Below are 19,832 nucleotides of genomic sequence, written 5' to 3' on the forward strand. Positions count from 1 at the left end.
TCTATATTGATTCCTTGTTTTCACTCTGTTTCAAAACAAAGCCTTATTGAAAAGTCAACTTTGAATGCAACAGGAGCTTCAAGAGGCGGCAAGGGAGAAATAAGAAATTTTGGGAAAAAATTTGGGCAGGCAACTCCTTTAGGCTTGAAGCAGGCAGCAGATCCTCCTTGGCCTTCATGAGCAGAGGAGTTCTTCAGATGTCTTTTTTCTTTTCTAAGTGGTTTTACTACTTAAATCAAAGGACATGACAGAAAAGACCCCCAAAACCACCTAAACCCATGCTCCTCTTACGTTTTTTCCCCAAATTTCAGCAAGCTGCTGCTCTATGTGTACCAGATGTGCTACAGCTCTAGAACAACCAAGAACACTCAAGTGCTCCTTAGAAGGGACAATGTGGTGCCCACAGCCACCTGGCAGGAGCAATGCTCCAAACCCATCAGGCAGAGCCAAACAGCCTTTCCAAGGGTGCTGACAATGATGTCCTCATTCCCCACGGTGCGATGGGAGAGCTTCAGCTGCCCATTTGCTCTGGTAGCACCACGCCAAGCTCCCTGTCCTGGAAGTCCCTGGAAAAACAGTGTGGGTTTTGCAGGGTACACTCACTGGTGTCCCAGTGGGAGATGCCATCCTTAGTGTGGGCACCTTGGTTCACGAGTCCCTCAAATGCAGAGTTTGGGGGACACATCAGTGGGATTTTGTGCTCTAAAACCCCCAGCTCAATGTCTTCCAGGTGGAGATTGCCCATGACATTCTCACTTCTCATGTACAAGATGCTTTCACAACTTTGCAAAAGTTTCTGTCTTTGTTTAAAATGCGCACTGTGGGGGACATGGGGAGAGAGGTCAATAAGTACCTTCAAATTCATGCAGCCTTTACTAAAATCAACATTAAAAACCAGTTTTACATGATAACATCCAAGTGTTCCAACATCCAAGTGCCTCCACACTGAAATATTTCCTATCTGTAAATCCCACCACTAAACCCAGGGATGACTCTAGGCCAGCCAGAATTGTCTCCTGGCATATGGGAACCTCAGCACTGCTCTGCTTGACCCTGGAGTGGTTCCAAACTGTCCAGAGCAGCGGTGCCCCCTCAGAGATGATATCCCACTGCTTTTGGGAAGCCTGTCCCATGAGTAGGTTTGGGTAAGGCACACCTATAGGATACATGAATTCCAACTGCATTTCAGGGTGGATCTCCCTGAGCCACATCTGCTTCCATCACTCTCTTTTAAAGAGCAAAGCTGCCAGCATCCTCATGAAGGATAAGCCCAACAATTTAGCAGTTTCCTCTTTTTGTAAAAAAATATATGTATTTTTCTAATTTTTTTCTAAACACCACATCAAATCCCAATGGGATTTTGGGGGTTTTGTTTTAATGGCGAGGCAAAAATTTGCTGGTCCTCCCCGTGGCGAAGTTACTTTCAAGTCAGTGAAAGTTCTTGGCCCGCAATGAAAAGTCTTTGCCAATTAGCGCTCAACAACTTCAATTCATCCCTCCTGGTTCAAGATGAGTAGGAACCTAATAAGGCTGTGATAAAAGGGCAAAAGGCACCGAGTACCCAAAGGGGATTAATGGGCTCTTCCATTTATTTGTCTTCCTAACAGCTGAACTGTTACAAGTATTGACGGTCTTCAAACGCCGGGCCTGGGGTCTCCAATGGCCAACTCCAGCTCCCGAGGGCTTCCCCCTGGGCGATGCCAAAACCAACAAAGCCCCGGGGATCAGGTAATGAAACTTCAGCTTTTCCCCCCCTCCTCCTTCTTCTTTGAGATTTATTTACTGGCAGCTGACAAGGGGCAAATTCAGCTGGAATTGTGTAGTCAAGGCCCTGTCAAGCCTTCAGAGGCACCCTTATGTCGAATCACCTTCCTGACTGGCATGTCGCTGAAAAGCCCTCGGCGCTGGTCCTTAACAGCTCCCGACAGCACAAAGGACACTCCAGACAGATGCCTACATGGCATCCTGCAGCATTTTAAAAGAGAATTAGTGGTTTTAATTATGGTCGTCGTATGAAAGGAAACCATGCAAGCTCGGCAGGAGACCTTTGATCAAACCCTTTTGCTAGCACAATGCCGCGGAACTGTGACTATTCCTAGCAAGGGGCCTTTTCTCGCTGAATGACTCACCAGTGATCTTTGAATGCAGACAAGTTCCTCACCCTCCCTCTTCATTAGCGAGCATTTCTATACAGCCCCTATATAGTGCTCCGAGTCTTGGAGCTATACAATGGGGGGGAAAAAAGAATCCCTACAGATTCTGGCCTCTACTTAGGAAGTGCTGAAGGACTCTGAGTGACTTTATTCATTAAAACAGGTTGCTATTAATTAACTGTCATAATAAAATAAAGAACTATTATTTGCATTTCTTAGTGCGCTCCCTTTAGTAATATGTATAAAAGATGCTTGTAACAAAAATGAATTTATAAGGGAGAAAAAACCCTCAGAAGTCTTTTTTCCCCTCTGCCCCCACCCCCCCTTTTTTTTTTTTTTTTTTTTTTCCAGGTCTAGGCAGCAGGAGCCTGACTAATTATTGGGACCCGTTTTGCAAGAGAACAAATAGAGGTAAAACACAAATATGAAAGTAATTAGGAAAATGCAAAATCCTGTTTACTTGGCAACCGATTCATGCAACTGAGACTAACGAAGAGCAAATCAGCTTTGCTTGTTTGATAAACTTCAGGGTGCCACCTAAGAGGAGCTGATAAAAATTAAACTCTGCCAGCATCCCTCCGCACCGCCTTTTAGCCAACAGGCTCAGCAACATCCACGCAGCGGCTCCGTCTGCGAGCACCAGCAAATCTCATTTGAACAGGTTCAGGGGGAGGAATTTTGGAAGTTCCATCAGTGCTGGATATTCCCCCCTCCCTGGCATATCTTGTGCTGAACACCCAGCACAGATCCCTGCATCTCACGTGAGCAGGATTTGCAAGGACACGGAGCACGTCAACGGCACCGTTCTGATTTTCCCCCTAAAAAAGGCATCGCCATCCCACCGCTCTTCACACCTGGGAAGGCTTTTGCCAGGGGTAAAGTCCTTTTTGCAGCCACCACCACTGTTTATTACAATACAGGATGATACTTTACTCAGCACAGCCCCTCTTTTCTCCCAGAGCAGATAGTGGCATCCGCAAGAGCTTCCAATTATTTCAAGACTATGCGGCTAAGGAGGGGCATCTAACCAAGATAAAGAAAACCCTCAGCTCAGTATATTTGCTTGAATGGATTTGCAGTAATGCAGGTAACAAAAGCATTCAAAAATTGGATTCCTAATGCTTTTCTGCCAGGGCTGGAGGACTGGTTTGGAGAAGGGAAGGAGAAAGCTGCACAGAGGAATGTGTGATATTCCCTCTCCCTGTACAAACACTTCTGCAGGGATTGAGAGGAGGGAAGAGATTTAAGTGAGGCACAGCCGACCTGAAATGTAGTCAATTACAACACAAAGAGTTAAAATGACACCCCTGAACTGCTCCTGCTCCCTCTCACCCCTCTGCTTTGTGGCTCTGCAACCCAGAAGCCACAGTTTCCCATCTTTTTATTGCTCATTTCCCATCTGCTGCTTGTACAGGAATGGCTCACGGGAACAGGGAATTGCTATGGAAATCATATACTACAAAAATAAATCAAGAGTGAGAGCGAAAAGTAAAGGATGTTATTTTGCAACTGGAGTTAGAGATTCCCAGACAGCAGTTTCATTTTTATTCGGGAAGCATTCAGTGAAAGTTGGAAAAATCGGCACTTGGAGAGAAAGAGAGAAGTGGTCCACTTTTAAAAGGATCCATTAGGAATAGCAGCCACATGTCCCTACACACACCTCAAACTCCAGATCAGCAGAGCATCCACCTGTTACACCCCTCTCTCCTGCCCCCATCCCAATCTGCTCCAGAGACGCTGTTTTATAATGTGATCTTTACAGAAGTACTTCTTTCTTCTCTGACAATTTTACCAGTCCAAAAGAAATCCTGACCTGGCAGCAAATTGTCTCCTGCAAAACACTGCACTGAGATATCACAAAACCACAGGATAATGTGTGAAGTTTTAGATAACAGAGCTTTACAGGAACACCCCCAGAGTTTTGGGTCTGTTTTAAGCATCTGAAGTACTGTTAACTGACAAAATAGTGAAAAACACATTTTATGTCTTTTTTATTGTAAAGGAGAAGCTGAGTTCTTGTTAACCCCAGAAGTCACTTGGCTGCTGGGGCAGATTGAAAAGCAGGGTGGATTCACACCCAATTCTTTTGGTTAAAGCCCTGATATCTCCAAAATTGCAATTCTGGCATCCCCATGAAAGCCCAGAGAGAGGCCACAGCACAGATGCCATGACCCATGGAGAGAGCAGCATCCCAGGGGAGCAGCACCCCAGAGGAGCAGCATCCCAAATTCAAAGCAATAAAGAACTCAAAGCAATAAAGACCATCCCATCATAAAATCCCAAGGGAATGAAAGCAGCCATCCCTGAAAAGCAAGGGAGGCAAAAAAAAATGGGTTGGTCTCTATCCATTCCATTCCAGCAGGACATCCTGTCCTTCCAGTACCTAAAGGGGTCACAGAGAGCTGGAAAGGGACAGTTTACATGGGCATGAAGTGACAGGACAAGGTGGGCAGGCTTCAAAGTGAAGGAGGGCAGGGGTAGATGGGATATTGGGAAAAAAATTCTTCCCTGGGAGGGTGGTGGGGCCCTGGCACAGGGTGCCCAGAGAAGCTGTGGCTGCCCCATCCCTGGAAGTGTCCTAGGCCAGGTTGGACAGAGCTTGGAGCAGCCTGGGACAGTGGAAGGTGTCCCTGCCCATAGCAGGGAGAGGAATGAGATGATCTTTAAGGTCACTTCTAACCCAAACCATTCTGGGATGCTGTGATTATGATTCTGCAGTGCCCTTGGGCACAGGCACAGCCAGGGCTCAGAGCACATCCAGAACAGTGAATGAACAGGCTCCTGGGAGGGCACCATCCCCCAGCTTGTCCTGCTGGAAACCCACCACAAAAAACACACAGACACAGCACAGCTAATGAAAAATGGCTTTAGGAAACCTCTTGGCTCAGCAACAGAGGAAACAATAAAATGCTAAATACATTTTTACATCTAGAATGGATGCTGCATTCATTAAAAAAAATATATATATATATATTCACAGTACAAGCTCATAGTTTTCTTGTAAAAGAAAACTCTCTTTTTTGAAACCTGATATTTTATTTAGTGGTGAGCTTCCCCTACCCAAAAAAAGTTCATTTGGCAACAGAAATCAAACACCACAATGTTCCTGCAGAGGGGATCACACTGGATTTCCTCTCTGCTGTCATTTCTGTCCCCTTTTAAAACCACTGTCATGCTGGCAAGGACTAATTCAGATTTAAAGTTCCAACTTTAACACTTCAGCAGGACCAGGAGCTACCCAGCTCTGCGCCTCAGCTCTGCTTTCCTCCTCCTCAGCCCCTGCAGCTCCTCCCTGAGGTGCTGCACAGCCTGCAGGATGTCCTGGCGCTGGGGATCATCCTCTGCCTTCTGGGTGTAGAGCAGGAAATGTTTCACAGTTTGGGAGAGCAGCATTTCAGGGTCCACGTCCCCCCGGCCGAGGCGCAGCATCCTCTCGCAGGCGATGGCGAAGTTTTTGTGCCAGTTCACCGGGTGATGGGGATGGGAGCTGACAATTTCTTTGTACGACTGTTAAAGGAACAAAAAAAAAAAAAAAAAAAAGAGAAGGTAGAGGCAGCAAATTAATTGAACAAAGTGGGAGCAACAGCTTTTAACAGTGCTTCAAAACTGCCTGGAAAGAAACAGATGCTATTTAGATGTCCAAGTCCAGAGCTGGAGTATTTCTGTAATTTGCTCTGTGTTTGCCATTCAGCAGCATGAATCAGAAATCCAAGGGGGGTTGAAACGTTTCCCTTCCAACAGCAGCTGTTTGTTTAGAAACATTACAGATGATGGTGATAACCCCACAGCACATTATGTGCTTCCCCCAGAGAGGTGTTACACCAAGCTGGGGGAAAAAAGAGATTTAACTTCCGCGCCTGCAAGACATTTACTCAATATTTCAGGAGATCAGGATGTCTTCCACAGGACTTAAGCAGTCTGTTGACTTGAGTGGGAATATTCATAAGCTCAACAGCAGGCATGTGCCTGGGAAGTTTGCAGAACAGCAAAAATCACAGAAAAACAGGCAAGAATTAAGGAAACCATTTGTTGATTCTGTGCTGGAGTATGAAATACTGCTCCTCTCTGCTGACACACACCGATCACTTTCTGCATCTGTTGGCATCTCAGGCAGTCCAGCATTTCCAGAGATACCTACACCAGCTTATGGGTGTTATTCTTTGGTGTGAAATGCAGCAGAATTAATTTGCAGCGAGAAGAGTGTCGGATTTTACACTCGCTGGCTCAGACCGCACGACTGTGTAATGACAGAGGGGACAAGTGCAGAGAGGGGACTTCAGGACAAGCAATCTCTTGGCATGGCTCTGGAGCCCAACACAGACAACATAATTATAGCAAAAGCAGGGTGTTGACTGGTTTGCTGTTGGCATCCTCCGTGACCGAGGGGGCAATGGATAAAATCCCTGAACAAATCTCTTTGGATCAGCTGTGCTCCCAGTTTGGATAAACAAGGGGAATGCAGATTACAGGAAACACTGCATTTCCATGGACTCCAGATATTTAAAAGAAAAGGGGGTAAAAAAATTAGGATGGAGGCTAAAAAATTAGAATGCAGGGAGCACTCCTAACCCAAATCCAGGACTTACAGTGTATGCAAATGTGTAAAGTTGTGCTTTCATTTCTGCAGTCACACTGGCTGTTTCTGCGAGGTCAAAGATGAAGAAAGCTGTTTTCATCCTAGGAAAAGGAGACAAACTTCCATATGGTAACTGCTTCATGCAACCAGTTCCCATCACAGGGTTACACACAGCTTCAAAACGTCCCACATGTGGGACAGCAAAGATATCAGTGATAGAAATTTCTCTCCGTAACCTATTTCCTCACCCTACACCCCAACTACCTTTGAGAGAGTTTGAGCAGAGCCTTTTGGTGAACAAAACAGCCACGTTCTTGAAGGCTTTGCTGGCAGCTTCATCTCATCCTGCCAGCCTTTTCCTTCTTAAGCCTGGCACGTGCAGACCCAATAAGGCCACGGCCCATCAAGCTGCCTGCTTTGGTGTGTGTTTCCACACCAGTGAGCTGGCAGTGCCCACTGGCTGTTGGAAGAGAGCAAAGGAAAATTACCTGGCTTGCCACATCTCCTCGTTGGCAACAGCTTCCCAGGAAGAGGGGCTGAAACTAAATGGGAATGGAAATGAAATTCAGCCATCAGATCCACGTCGCTGGGTTTCACCCAGCACAACCCTCCCAGCCCAGCTACAGACCTCCCAGGCAGAAGAAAACCTGTGGCTCTGACAGCAGGGAATTCAGCTCATTTTCTGTCATTCAAAAAACATTGTGCCTCTCTCTCCACAGAAGGAGCCTCAGGTGTTTCCACAGCATCCCAGATCTCAAAGCCAAAGATGTTTTACCACCACAGGTCAGCCTATGACATTTAAACCTCTGGATGTCTCAATAATTTTAGATCCTGATTAAGTTTTAAGGTCAGAATTGGACCTCATACTTGACTAGAGATGTCCTTGCCGTTTTTCACACTATTAAAAAATCACAGATCATAGAATGGTTTGGGTTGGAAGGGACCTTAAAGATCATCTCATTCCAACTCCCTGCCATGAGCAGGGACACCTTCCACTATCCCAGGTTGTTCCAAGCCCCATCCAAGCTGGCCTGGGACACTGCCAGGGATGGGGCAGCCCAGCTCTCTGGGCTGTGCCAGCATCTCACCACCCTGACAGGGAAGAATTTCTCCTTGCTATCTCTCCAGAACACAAAACATTGAGATTATGGCTCTTGTTTGATTCCTCTAACACTGCAGCAGGTGTGGCAATGCTGCTGGCAGAAAATGATGAGCAGGAAGGAGCAGAGGCTACTCTGCCTTGTACCTGCCATAGTCTTCAGTCCAGTTATAGAGATTCCTTGTGAGACGAATCCACTCTCCTGGGTCAAACACAGCTCCAGAAGGAACCAACTTCTCACACGTCCCCCAGGGCCACAGTGAGTGGCTCCTTCTCCAGGTTGAGTCCCCTTCATGAAGACCTATGCAGACAAACACTTCCTTACTGCCAAAAAAAACCAACAGAGAGAGCAATGGTGAAGCCACCTCATGGACCACGGGCCACCCCCTGTCCCTGAGCAAACCAAACCACACCGCACTGTGCAGCAAACACACCCACCCAGAACATCTCCCATCAGCACGGGCATCTTTTGGGGCAGTCTGGAAAACAGATTAATTCCCCATCTGGCATTGCCCATCCTGAGCAGCCAGCACAGCTGGCACATCCTGTCCCCTCTCCTGGACTTCCCAAACAGGCCAGAAGCTGTAGCAGAAGCTCATTTCTGCCCACTGGCACCTGGCTGTGCTCCTGTGCCTCCCCACCCTCGCAGGGCTCACCCCAGCTAGTCTAAATGCAGATGCTATTCTTATTCGTGTGAGTATCTAATCCTTTCTCCACTCTTACTAAGCTATTTTTATATGATGATTATTCCTGGAATACATTGATTCTATGCTAATCAGTTGGCCACAATGTTCACAAAGGAGAAGCAGCAGCAATTTGCTCTCCAACCATCGTCGTTCTGAGTACACAGGAACGTTCCTATTCTCTGTGATGAATTGTATTGACAACAACAACAAAAAAATCATCAGTAAACACTCTGCAGATCACCTTTTTTTCCCCCTCCTTCCTAAAAACCAAACCAACCTCAAAACAACAGGCAATATTATATCCGGATGGAGTTACTTCTGCAGAGATATTTTGCTTTAATTGCAAAAATAATCTCGCCACCGGGGAGGAAGTCAGTGGAGAAAATTGGTCTTTTGGATGCAGTACCAAGCTGTTCCATAAACAATTTCAAGAGGGGAAAAAAAAAAAAAAGGTCAGAGATTTTAGGAAAGCTGTTACATATGAAAGGAATGCTTACTGTTTATTTACTTGGAGGAAACGATGGAGATTAAAGGCGAGTGTCCCGTCGGGTAATGCTCCTTCCACAGGATTCCACCGGTTCCCGGGAAAATGAACGCCAGGTAAGTGCTTTGCCAGCTTGGGTAAATACCATCCGTAAGTCATCATCTGCAATGAAAGCTGTTATCACCATCTGAACAGCAATCAGGAGATTTACAGCCAGGAGAAATGGTTTCTGCAGGAGTAATGGCCATTTGCTCAGGGATGTCACCAACCACGTCAGCAGGGACACGAGACCAGGCTGGGGCACCATGGCCAGGCTGGGGCACCATGGTTAAATCACAGCATCAGACTGGGTCACCAAGGCCAGACTGGATCACCATGGCCAGACTGGGTCACCATGGCCAGGCTGGGGCACCATGGTCACACCACAGCACCAGGCTGGATCACCATGGCCAGACTGGGTCACCATGGTCCCACACAGCACCAGACTGGGTCACCATGGCCAGGCTGGGGCACCAAGGCCAGGCTGGGGCACCATGGTCACACCACAGCACCAGGCTGGGTCACCACGGTTAAATCACAGCACCAGACTGGGTCACCATGGCCAGGCTGGGTCACCATGGTCACACCACAGCACCAGACTGGGTCACCACGGTTAAATCAGAGCAGTGGCTGGGTCACCAACGCCAGACTGGGTCATCAAGGTCAGACTGGGTCACCATGGCCAGGCTGGGTCACCATGGCCAGACTGGGTCACCATGGCCAGACTGGGTCACCATGGTCACAACACAGCACCAGACTGGGTCACCACGGTTAAATCACAGCACCAGACTGGGTCACCATGGCCAGGCTGGATCACCAAGGTCAGACTGGGTCACCATGGTCCCACACAGCACCAGACTGGGTCACCAAGGTCAGGCTGGGTCACCATGGTCACACCACACCACCAGACTGGGTCACCACAGTTAAATCACAGCACGGGGTCACCATGGCCAGGCTGGGTCACCATGGCCAGGCTGGGTCACCATGGTCACACCACAGCACCTGACTGGGTCACCAGTGCCGTCTGATCAGAAGCACATGGTCCTCACTCCACCACAAAATAGCCACTGCTGGTAAGACACACAACAGGGATTTGGTTTGGTTAAACACCAGGAACTGGGTTTGGGGTTTGCCAACAAGTTGCAAAGCCAGGTGTGAGGATGATATGGCAGTTGAAGTGTGGGTGACCCATCCAGTAACTTTTTGGTTTTTTTTCCTTTTCCCATTTCTCAGTGAAAAAGGAATGTGCACACCACACTCCATCCCAGGGTTACCCAGGACTCTTAAAAAAAAATCAATTTTATTTATTTCCACATCTTGAGTTTTAAGGAGACAAAGGAACAACTGAACTTCTGCAGCTTAAATCTGCCTTTCTAAACAGCACTTTCTGCACATACCTCCTGGTCCACTAAGGTGATATCTGGCCTCATCCCCTCACAATAATGAAGGTAACGAAGAGCATTCCCTGGCAAGTCTCCTCTGAGCAGGATCACTGCCCCCGTTGGCATGGAGGACAGCACGTTCCTTGCAAACTTATCAACAACATAGTTGTTGCTCTGATCACAAGTGCTGAAGAGAACAGATGAAAATCAGAATGTTTAAACCAAGTATTTGCATGGCTTTGCAGAAATTCTGAAGAATTTTATGCAATGGGCACCCACAGGGGAAATCCACCCTGGTCAGGCTGGAAACATCACAGTCACAGAATGGTTTGAGTTGGGACTTTAAAGAACATTTCACTCCACCCCCCTGCCATGGGCAGGGACACCTTCCACTGTCCCAGGTTGCTCCAAGCCCATCCAACCTGGCCTTGAACTTCCAGGGATGGAGAGTGTCAACAACTTAATCACTACAACAACTTAATATCTCCATTTCCAGAGAAAATGAGATGCAGAAACAAAGCATTTAAAGCACAGGCCCTCAGGAAGCACCACCCACTACAGTTTTGCCAGAATATACACCTTCACCTTAATTCTGATTTTTTCTTGGGCTAAATCTAAAAACTTATTAGTTGGTGCTGGAAGTGCCAGTCCAACATTGGTTCTGTAGAGCATTTGAAATCCTCCTAATCCTTTAATGTTTCCATTATATTGAAAACCCCAAGTTTTTGTAGTGTCAGGCAGAAGTTAGTTTACATGATCTGAGATTGGATCGTTTCCATTGAAGTTGTGTGCACACACTCCAGGTATGGATTCAGATGACACTTGAGGACAGGAGCTATGATTGGCTCACCTATGGAAAAGCCTTTGGAAAAGGTGTGCCAAAAGAAAGGATTCCTGAGGATGAAGTCTGCACTTCCTTGGTCAGCCTGTATCTGAGCATCCCTACCAGGACACTGATTACTATCCAAAGAACAGCATGGGTTATGGGATAGGGAAGCCCCAAACTACAGATTTAAATCTTCAAAAATGAGGAGAAAATAAGAAAAAACTTCAGGACACAAGGTAGAATGAAATAAAGCTAGAGAAGTTCGGGCCACATGAATTCTGCAAACCTCCTTAGGAGACAAAGCAGAGATTTACAAGGGTTTTTTAGAAATTTACGTATCTACAGAGGTTTTTTTCCCTCAGCCTCCATGACATCCCCATTTACAGCCTGGAGTTGGTGACTCTGAGGGAGATCAGACCAGGGGGTTCTGCAGGCTGCGACCATGCAAGCTTGGGTGGGCTGTGAAAAGAGCCTTTCCCACTCCCAGCCAAAGCCAGAAACCCCAGGAGCGCCCCAGGTCACCCTGAGAGGCGGCACCAAAGGAACTTCTCACCTGTAATTTGCCCAAAGTTGAGAAGCCACGAGGGCAAGAGCAGGAAGCCACTCCAGGCATGGCAGCAGCCAGGTGCCCCCCAGCACAGTGTCCCTCCCAAGGCTGGCCAGAGTGGCCAAACCCAGCCCTGCCAGCACAGCCACCACGGCACTGCTCTGCAGCCAGAACCGCTCCACCTAGGAGAGAGAATCCCAGAACTGGGGCAGGGCTGCAAGGGACCATAAAGATCCTCCCCCATCCCACACCTCCCACTAGGCCAGGCTGCTCCAAGCCCCATCCAACCTGGCCTTGGAGATGTTATTTTGGCATCTTCTGCAGTTTCAAGACAACTGCCTGCTGCTGGTCAGGTGGTTTTAAGGTTTTGAATGTTTCTCTCAAAAATTTAACGTGCCAGAGGAACTTTGGGAGTGCAACTTACCACACCTAGAAACAGAGGCTTTGTAACATCCAAATTTGCTCTCCAAGCAAAGAAAAGGGAATAAAGGCAGAGCATTCCAGTGAAGAGCCAGATCACAGATGATTTCTGCTGCTTTTTCCTATTAAAAAAAAGTATCATTCCTGAGACATGATGAAAAACAAAGCAAAAATTGTATGTGCTTGAACATGCATACTTAAATGCATTTAACACAAGGAGCTGATGAGTCCTTCTTTACCTTTGCCATCTATGAAACTTCTGTTTTCAAAGCACAAAGCCATCAGCATTTCAGGAGTTTTAAGCTTGCCACCTACCAAGCCACAGGGTTAACCAGGAGTAAGGGATATTTTAGGGATATTTTGCTCTTAATAATTGATGACCACAGCCAATTGCTGCAATTTCTGCAGCAGCAAGCAGAAGGCAAAACAAGCTGCCCATGCAGGCAGTAAGAAAAATGGGGAAAAAAATGCACATTGAAGCAAATATTGTTCAACTTACAGTGGCAGTGCTGTGCTCACACAGGCCACCAGTGCCAGGGCAAGGACAGGAAGGGAGAGCTCTGACTTCATCTGTGCCAGCTGGAAACTGTGGAGAAATTAAAGCATGGATGTGTCACCCCCAAATCATCCCTGCACTCAATTAAAGTGTCAAGAGAAACAGGGAATAGCACAAGAGAATATATTCCCATTCTGCTGGGATTGAGTCTACCAGAAATGGGACAAGGTGGGTTATATGGTAGAATTTTGAAGGGAAAATCACTGGGATGGGGGATTCAGTGTTTTTCCTTCAGTGGGGAAGCCAGAGGGCAGGAATGCTGTCCCTGTGCTGGACACACATGGCCCCAGCTCTGGACAGGGTGAGGAAAGGAAGGACAGGAGCTACTCTGGGCCAAAGGAGAGCAGCAGCAGCAGGTGAAAGGCACAGCCAAGGTGTCACTCACAGCAGCATCTCTCCCATACTGGATCCTGTCTCGGACTTGGCCTGAAATAAAAACAAAGGAAACCCATGAGGAACCCACACACTGATTGGGGGAAGGAAAGTGTCCTCATTTTCTGTTTGCAAGAAAGGCAGCAACCTCTGCTCAAACCTTCACTGCAAGGTGTTCTCCCACATGCCTGGTTTATGTGATGCCACTGAAGGATTCACCCCTGGATAAGCATTTCTTCAAGGTGCTGGCAACTCATTATCCTGTGATTAGAGCATGGCATATGGTTCAGCCATGGTCTCTGCTGTATCATGGAATCATGTGGGTTGGAAAAGCCCTCTGAGGTCATTGAGTCCAACCATTCCCCCAGCACTGCCCAGCCCACCACTAACCCGTGTCCCCAAGTGCCACATCCACACATCTTCCAAATCCCTCCAGGGATGGGGATTCCACCACTGCCTATTCAGCCTATTCCAATTCCTGACCATCCTTTCTGTGATTTTTTTTTCCCTAATATCCCACCTAAACCTCTCCTGCCCCAGTCTGAGGCCATGTTCTGTATCTTCATGGTGCAATTATTTTCTGTGACATCTCCCCACAGCCTGAGACAAGCTCAATTCCTCCTTGCTTACCAGACTTGCTCCTGTCTCCCCTGCCCTGACAAATGCAGAGCTGTACAAAATCTTTATGAGATAATTAAAATATTTATTGTAGAGACCTGCAATCCATGGCACATGACTGGGAAAAAGACATGATGTGTGGAGAGGAGGAATTACCTTAATTGCTGCTTGTTGGAAAAGCGGTGGCTACCAGATTAAAGATAAGGTGAACAGATTCAGGAGGTCTGGAAGGAATATTTAATCTCAATAAAAATGAAATAGCTAATTGCATCCAGGATTTGATTAAAAAATAAGTGTTAGAGGATGGAGAACCGGCTCAGAGCTCCTGCAGCCCCACCTTGCTGGCAGCTGATGGCCCTGGACACATCCACCACAGAGATGACATTTCTGACCCACAGCTTACAGGTGGAACCCTCTCCAAAGTATCTTCTGGGCTTTTTTTAATGACCCTGCCTGCCCTTAAAACAGAGCTATGGGATGTAAAAGCTGTCTGTCCACCCAGCAGTGCTCTGGCATTATCCCAACTGGCACCGGGACCAAACGCCTGGATTTTGCTGTATTTATTGCTCCTGCTTCAGACAAGTTCATCCTAAATGTGATTTGTGGTGTAGGATTACACACAGTCCATCCCTAAGCCTCCTGAACATCAACTTGAATTCATCACATTTGATGGAGAGAGGAGTTAAGGGATTTGCATGCCTTGGTATTGCTCTGCCCAGTGGAGGCTGATTCTCAGGAGACAGCTGGGAACAGGACAACAGGGGAAGTCTCAGAGGCTGGACCTGATCTGGCAGGAGTTTTTGGGCAGATTTAGTGGCAGCAGCAGGAATTATCATGTCTTTTGACACACACCCTACAGCCACACAGCCCTCTGAGAAGGGTGGAATGGCACAGTGGCAGTGATGCTGTGTCCCACTGGCTGCATGTGAAGGGTGATTTCTGAGGATGTGGAGCTCCAGGACTCCAGGGAGTGACAGAACATGCAGACCACACCTTTTTATCATTTTCCTCCCAGTGGTGTGATTTCCCAGCCCTCTGCCCTGAAAACTTGGAAGCAGGACAGACTCTGGGGTGATGGGCTGGTGATTTCCTTGGGTGGCCAGACCCAACATCCAAGTCAGGGCTGGAGGAGGCAGATGCAAACCCTACACTCTGAAAGCAACCATGGATTCTTCCTTCTCTTGGAAAGAGCAGAGACCTCAGTAACTCAGATCAGAGGTTCCTGAGAGCCCTCAAACCAACCATTCACTTAAATTCAACATTAGTTAGTTAGTTAAGAGGAATAATTTAGAACCCTCAAAACAACCACTCACTTAAATTCACCATCAGTAAATTAAAGAGGAATAGCTTTTAAATGAAAACTGCTTGTGACCTCTTTAAATGTCTGAGTTAAAAATAGAAAAATAAGACAAAATTCATCTTAAAAACACCACAAAATTGATGTCACCGACTCCCTCTGGCACAGTTTGTTCTCTAGACTCCTACACACATAAGACACCCATACAGCTCCCAGGAAATAATATAGCTCACCCCATAGGCAATGAGTATTATCTCTTTGCTTTCCCAGCCATGTGACCCATTCCCAGAAAACCTGACAGGTCAGGAGGTCGAAATCCAAAATGAATGCTTACAAAATGAAACATTTTCAATTTCCTTCCCCGCGAGCCCTTAATCGTCACGAACAGAACATCTCTGCTGTTGCATAAGTGAAAAGGAAGCAATTTAGGCAGTGACCCTTGTTTACCAGATTGAATGTCCCATATTCTTCCCTCAGAAAGTGGGTCAAAAATCCTTGAAAAGTCGTCTGGTCTCCCCATGTCCAGCGGGCTCGATTGAGGTAGGACGAAGCCGGCAGATAGAGATAAGGCAGCAAACCAGCCAAGAAGCATAAACCCAACTTCAGCAAATGGCCTAGGGACAATTCCTGCACCAAAATATGTCATATTGCATAACAATGTTTATTTTAGTTTAATCAGGCTGGAACTTCAAGAACAGATAAAGAAAAAACATCAAATATATTTACACAGAGCTGATCTCTCAATTTATAGTAAGTCCCTACAAAATGCTATGTTAAACCTTACGATTTTGTGGATTACTAGGAAACTGCATCAAACTGATCTCCTTTGCATGGCAGGGTGAAATTTAAGTGAAGCAAATAATATTAGCTAGGACTCATGAGTATCATACTCATTGCATCTTTCACATTTAAATCATGGCATGACATGCATAGATGGCTGAAGCACTGCAAGGCTGAGATAACCCACTTTGCAGCGATTAAGAGTTGGCTGGTTTTCCATCTGGCAAAAAAAAAAAAAAAAGCCCACATAAATGCTGCTCTAGTACAACTGCACACATCATCACCATCATCAGGAGTCAGTCTTGCCATTTACTTGATCGTGATTAGGCTGGCTAAATTGGATAGGCCAACTTTTGGGGTGGGATTTTCGACACTGCCTAAGGGGTCAGGGAGACAAGACTTTCAAAGGGACTTGTGTGCCTAACTCCTTTAAGTGCTTTGGAAAATCCCACCCTAGAATATTGCACGCTTGCTTTGTCGTTAGCCACTGCCCTGTCAATCAAAGCACTTCCTCAGCATTTGGGGTTACTGGGAGTGATGATCTGTGGAGCAGAGAAAGGAGCTTGATAATGATGGTGGTCAGAGCTCCTCCAGAAGGAAGGTGGCTCATTTGTACTTTAAAAAGGCAGTTTTCCATCTGTTTCCATCTTATTCTGTGGTTTCCTGCAGCAGGCACTACTTGGCTGTCCAAAGTATTTCCCAGGATTATCATATTGGCACAGCATTGCCTTTGCTGGAAACCACAGAGGTCTCTCTGGACCTCCCTGCTCAAAAAAACCCCAAACAAATATACTGCAGAAGTGATTATTGATTGTGTTAATGGAAATATATGGCCAGAAAAGGGAGTTGCTGGGGATGCTGAAGAGATTTTGGATCAAGCTTGTCTGAGTTGCATCACATTTCTTGCAGCTCATGTGCTTCACCCAGGCTTAGTTATGCCCTGTGCCACTAGTGAGAACCACACAGGGTGGATGTGGCTTTTCCTGCTTTCCAGCAAGCCAACACACAGAAACTCTTCTCCAGGGGAGCTGTTGGCATGGAGAAGTCTGAGTTTTTAGTTCCAAGTATTATTTTAGCTCACAGAGTATTTGCAAGCAGCTGGGGCAGAGCACTCCTGTGCCAGGGGACACAAGGGGGTCACAGATCACCAGCATGAGCAAAGACCTAAACTGTGGTCACAGAACCTCAGAAGGGTTTGGGTTGGAAGGGAACATAGATACCATCTTGTTTTAACCCCCTGCCACGAGCAGGGACACCTTCCACTATTCCAGGATGCTCCAAGCCTTGTCCAACCTGGCCTTGGACACTGCCAAGGATCCAGGGGCAGCCACAGCTGCTCTGGGCACCTGTGCCAGGGCCTCCCCACCCTCTTAGGGAAGAATTTCTTCCTAATATCTAAATCTAACCCTGCCCTCTATCAGTTTAAAGCCTCTTCTCCTATCACTCCATGCTCCTGTCAAAAGCCTTCTTGTAGACCCTCTTTAAATCAGACCCCCTTGAGATCAGTGGCTGTGGTGTCAGATTAATCACACACATCAACTTAGAAGTGGCACAAGTTCTGGGGGAGAAGAAATAATCCCAGCCTTAGAAAAACAGAGGTGTGAGTGTGTAAATGTCTGTAAATACATACCCTCCTTCTGAGAAGCTGTGAGAGAACCCAGGGCACAACACAAGCAACATAAAGCACTATGGTGTGCTGATTGCACAGACTGAGCCCACAGCAAAAGGCACCCAATTTAGAGATCTGGGAGGGAAAAAAAAATCACAATTACTATTTACAAATTTGCAAAAACATCCAGAGATCAAAAAGATTCAGCACAGAATCCTTAGAGGAGAAAGGCAAATACACCAGTGAGCAGTGGGCAGTTGTAACACAGAACTCAGAGGATTTTTTTATTTGTTACAGGGAGATTCCAACTGTTTAACAGAAAACAATCTTTAAGAAGTGTCCAGCTGAACAGCCATGCCTCCATGCATACAGAGATCCTGTGCAGCATCATCACATCATAATGATGGGATGAGCCCCAATTCCTGAACCCAGCTGCACAGGGGAGGCTGCCCAGCTGTTCACTCTGTGTGATTTTTCAGAAATGCCCTAAAATAAAGCCATTACCTACAGAAATCTAATTTTTTTTAACAGGAATGATTTTTCCTCTGCATTAGGCACAGAGGGCTAAAGTCAGGGCTGCACAAACTTCCTAATCCATGGGAATTAAAGGTGATACCCCTCATTACTCCAAAACTTCAAACCTGTTCCAGTGCCCAACCACCCGCTGGGGAAAGAACCTTTTCCTGATATCCAATCTAAACCTCCCCTGCTTGTTCCAGCCCTTGGTAAAGGTGATGTGTGAGATGCAAACACTTGCCTTGGTGTACTGATGGGATCACTTTGTAATTTCTATTTAAGTGCTCAGCATTCCACGCTGGACACTGCCCTGCCATGGAAGCACTTTGCCATTAGCTCAGAAAAACCTTTGTGGGTCTCAGAGCTGCCTGGCAGGGCTCAGAACCACCTCAGTCATTTTTTAAGCACATGGATGAGCTCCAATATGATGTCTGTATGACCATCTGATTTATGAAAAGCACTGCAAGCTTGCTGTTGGCAGCCTGGCTTCTTCCAGGCGTGGGATGCCAGACACTCAAAAAAACATTAGAACAAGCTCCTTAACTGCCTCTGAAAATCTAATTTTGAAAATCTCATTGGAAACCAGGCATGTGAAACATGGGAGAAGGCTGGAAAATGCCCAGCTCCATGTCTGTGGAGTTCAGGTTGTAGGGATCTTGGGACTGCTGCTCATTAGAAAATAATAATAATAATTTTTAAAAAAATCCAATGGTAAAACAAGGTCTCTGTAGCCATTGATAAAACATGTTATTTGAGAACTCATGAAGCTGAGTAACCTACCACTGCAGACTCCTGAAATTCTAGCCTAGCCTGACAAAAATCCCTTTATTCACACAATTTACAGGAGTCACAGCAGGCAAGTCTGTCGGAGGAAAAGAGATCAGATGTTCGGGCAAACAAAAGTAGAAAGAACAAGACTGCTGAGCAAAAATATCATTTGGCTGACTAGTCTGTTTATAAAGTAGAAAATACAGCATGAAATTTAAAGTCTCTGTGTTTAACAATGCCATTATTTTAAGGGCACATTTAATTTCAAAAGAAAAACTGATGGAAAATTTGCTCGTTCCCGTTTTTGAGTTGGAACCTGGTTTCTGATTAGATGAAGGTTTCTGTACAATATATCCATTTACCCCCAAGAAAATTACCAATTCTTAAAACAAAACCTTGAACACTCACAGCCTAGTTTGTGTCTTTGATGCAGGATGAACTAAAATGTTTAGATTGAAATGATTTTGGTTTTCCTGCTTCCATACTGTGAGTATTAAATAAATCAATCCCAAACCCATCCAACAGGTCCCAAGTCAATCCTTAAGCAAAGTGGGCAGGGTTTTTTCAATGTTTGTTATTTTTGAACACCCAGGTAGGTCAGGGATGGACCCCACCCAGCACAGGTGCTGAAGCAAGACCCAAAACTTGGCCTTTTTACCTAAACAAAACTAAACCAGCAGTAAACGAACAGGAAATTAAACAAACAGGTGTTAACCAATTACGAACAAAATAAAGAACCATTCACTTTGCTTGAGATGTTTTACCTTTGATCTCTCTTTTGCAGTGGATGCCTCCTCAAAATGAGCAGTGAGAGCCATCAGCAGCCCCACAAACAGATTGTTTAAGCTGAAAACCTCCGCCGTGATGGACCACTGCCATGTTAGACGAGAAAATGAAAACACCCCCGCAGCAAGGATTCCTCCAGCATATGAGCCAGAAAGCCTGCAAACACAGATAACATGAAATCTTCTTTTCCAACAAAAAAAAAGAGCCTACTTTATTGTCCTTCTTTTTTTAATTTAAAAAAAAACCCCAAAAACATACTGCAGCAGCAGCAACGAGTGCCACCCAGCACCCTGCCAAAACATTATATGGTTAAGATCT

At 46.2% G+C, this 19,832-nt stretch overlaps 1 protein-coding gene across 1 annotated transcript in view; it reads right to left on the bottom strand.

Moving 5' to 3' along the window:
• Positions 1 to 3,668: 3,668 nt before the first annotated feature.
• TMEM260 (transmembrane protein 260) overlaps positions 3,669 to 19,832 on the bottom strand; it is a 34,596-nt gene continuing 18,432 nt past the window's right edge. The window contains exons 4-16 of the mRNA XM_066552580.1: positions 19,493 to 19,670; positions 17,466 to 17,579; positions 15,503 to 15,682; positions 13,154 to 13,194; positions 12,712 to 12,798; positions 12,217 to 12,334; positions 11,799 to 11,974; positions 10,435 to 10,606; positions 9,012 to 9,160; positions 7,976 to 8,152; positions 7,218 to 7,271; positions 6,740 to 6,830; positions 3,669 to 5,660 (exon numbers count right to left, since the gene is read on the bottom strand). Coding sequence (XP_066408677.1) covers positions 5,388 to 5,660; positions 6,740 to 6,830; positions 7,218 to 7,271; positions 7,976 to 8,152; positions 9,012 to 9,160; positions 10,435 to 10,606; positions 11,799 to 11,974; positions 12,217 to 12,334; positions 12,712 to 12,798; positions 13,154 to 13,194; positions 15,503 to 15,682; positions 17,466 to 17,579; positions 19,493 to 19,670 — 1,810 coding nt within the window. The 3' untranslated portion in view covers positions 3,669 to 5,387. The remainder of the gene's footprint in view (positions 5,661 to 6,739; positions 6,831 to 7,217; positions 7,272 to 7,975; positions 8,153 to 9,011; positions 9,161 to 10,434; positions 10,607 to 11,798; positions 11,975 to 12,216; positions 12,335 to 12,711; positions 12,799 to 13,153; positions 13,195 to 15,502; positions 15,683 to 17,465; positions 17,580 to 19,492; positions 19,671 to 19,832) is intronic.

This window comes from Molothrus aeneus, chromosome 6 (assembly GCF_037042795.1).
Source record: "Molothrus aeneus isolate 106 chromosome 6, BPBGC_Maene_1.0, whole genome shotgun sequence".
In the NCBI taxonomy this organism is placed as follows: domain Eukaryota; kingdom Metazoa; phylum Chordata; class Aves; order Passeriformes; family Icteridae; genus Molothrus; species Molothrus aeneus.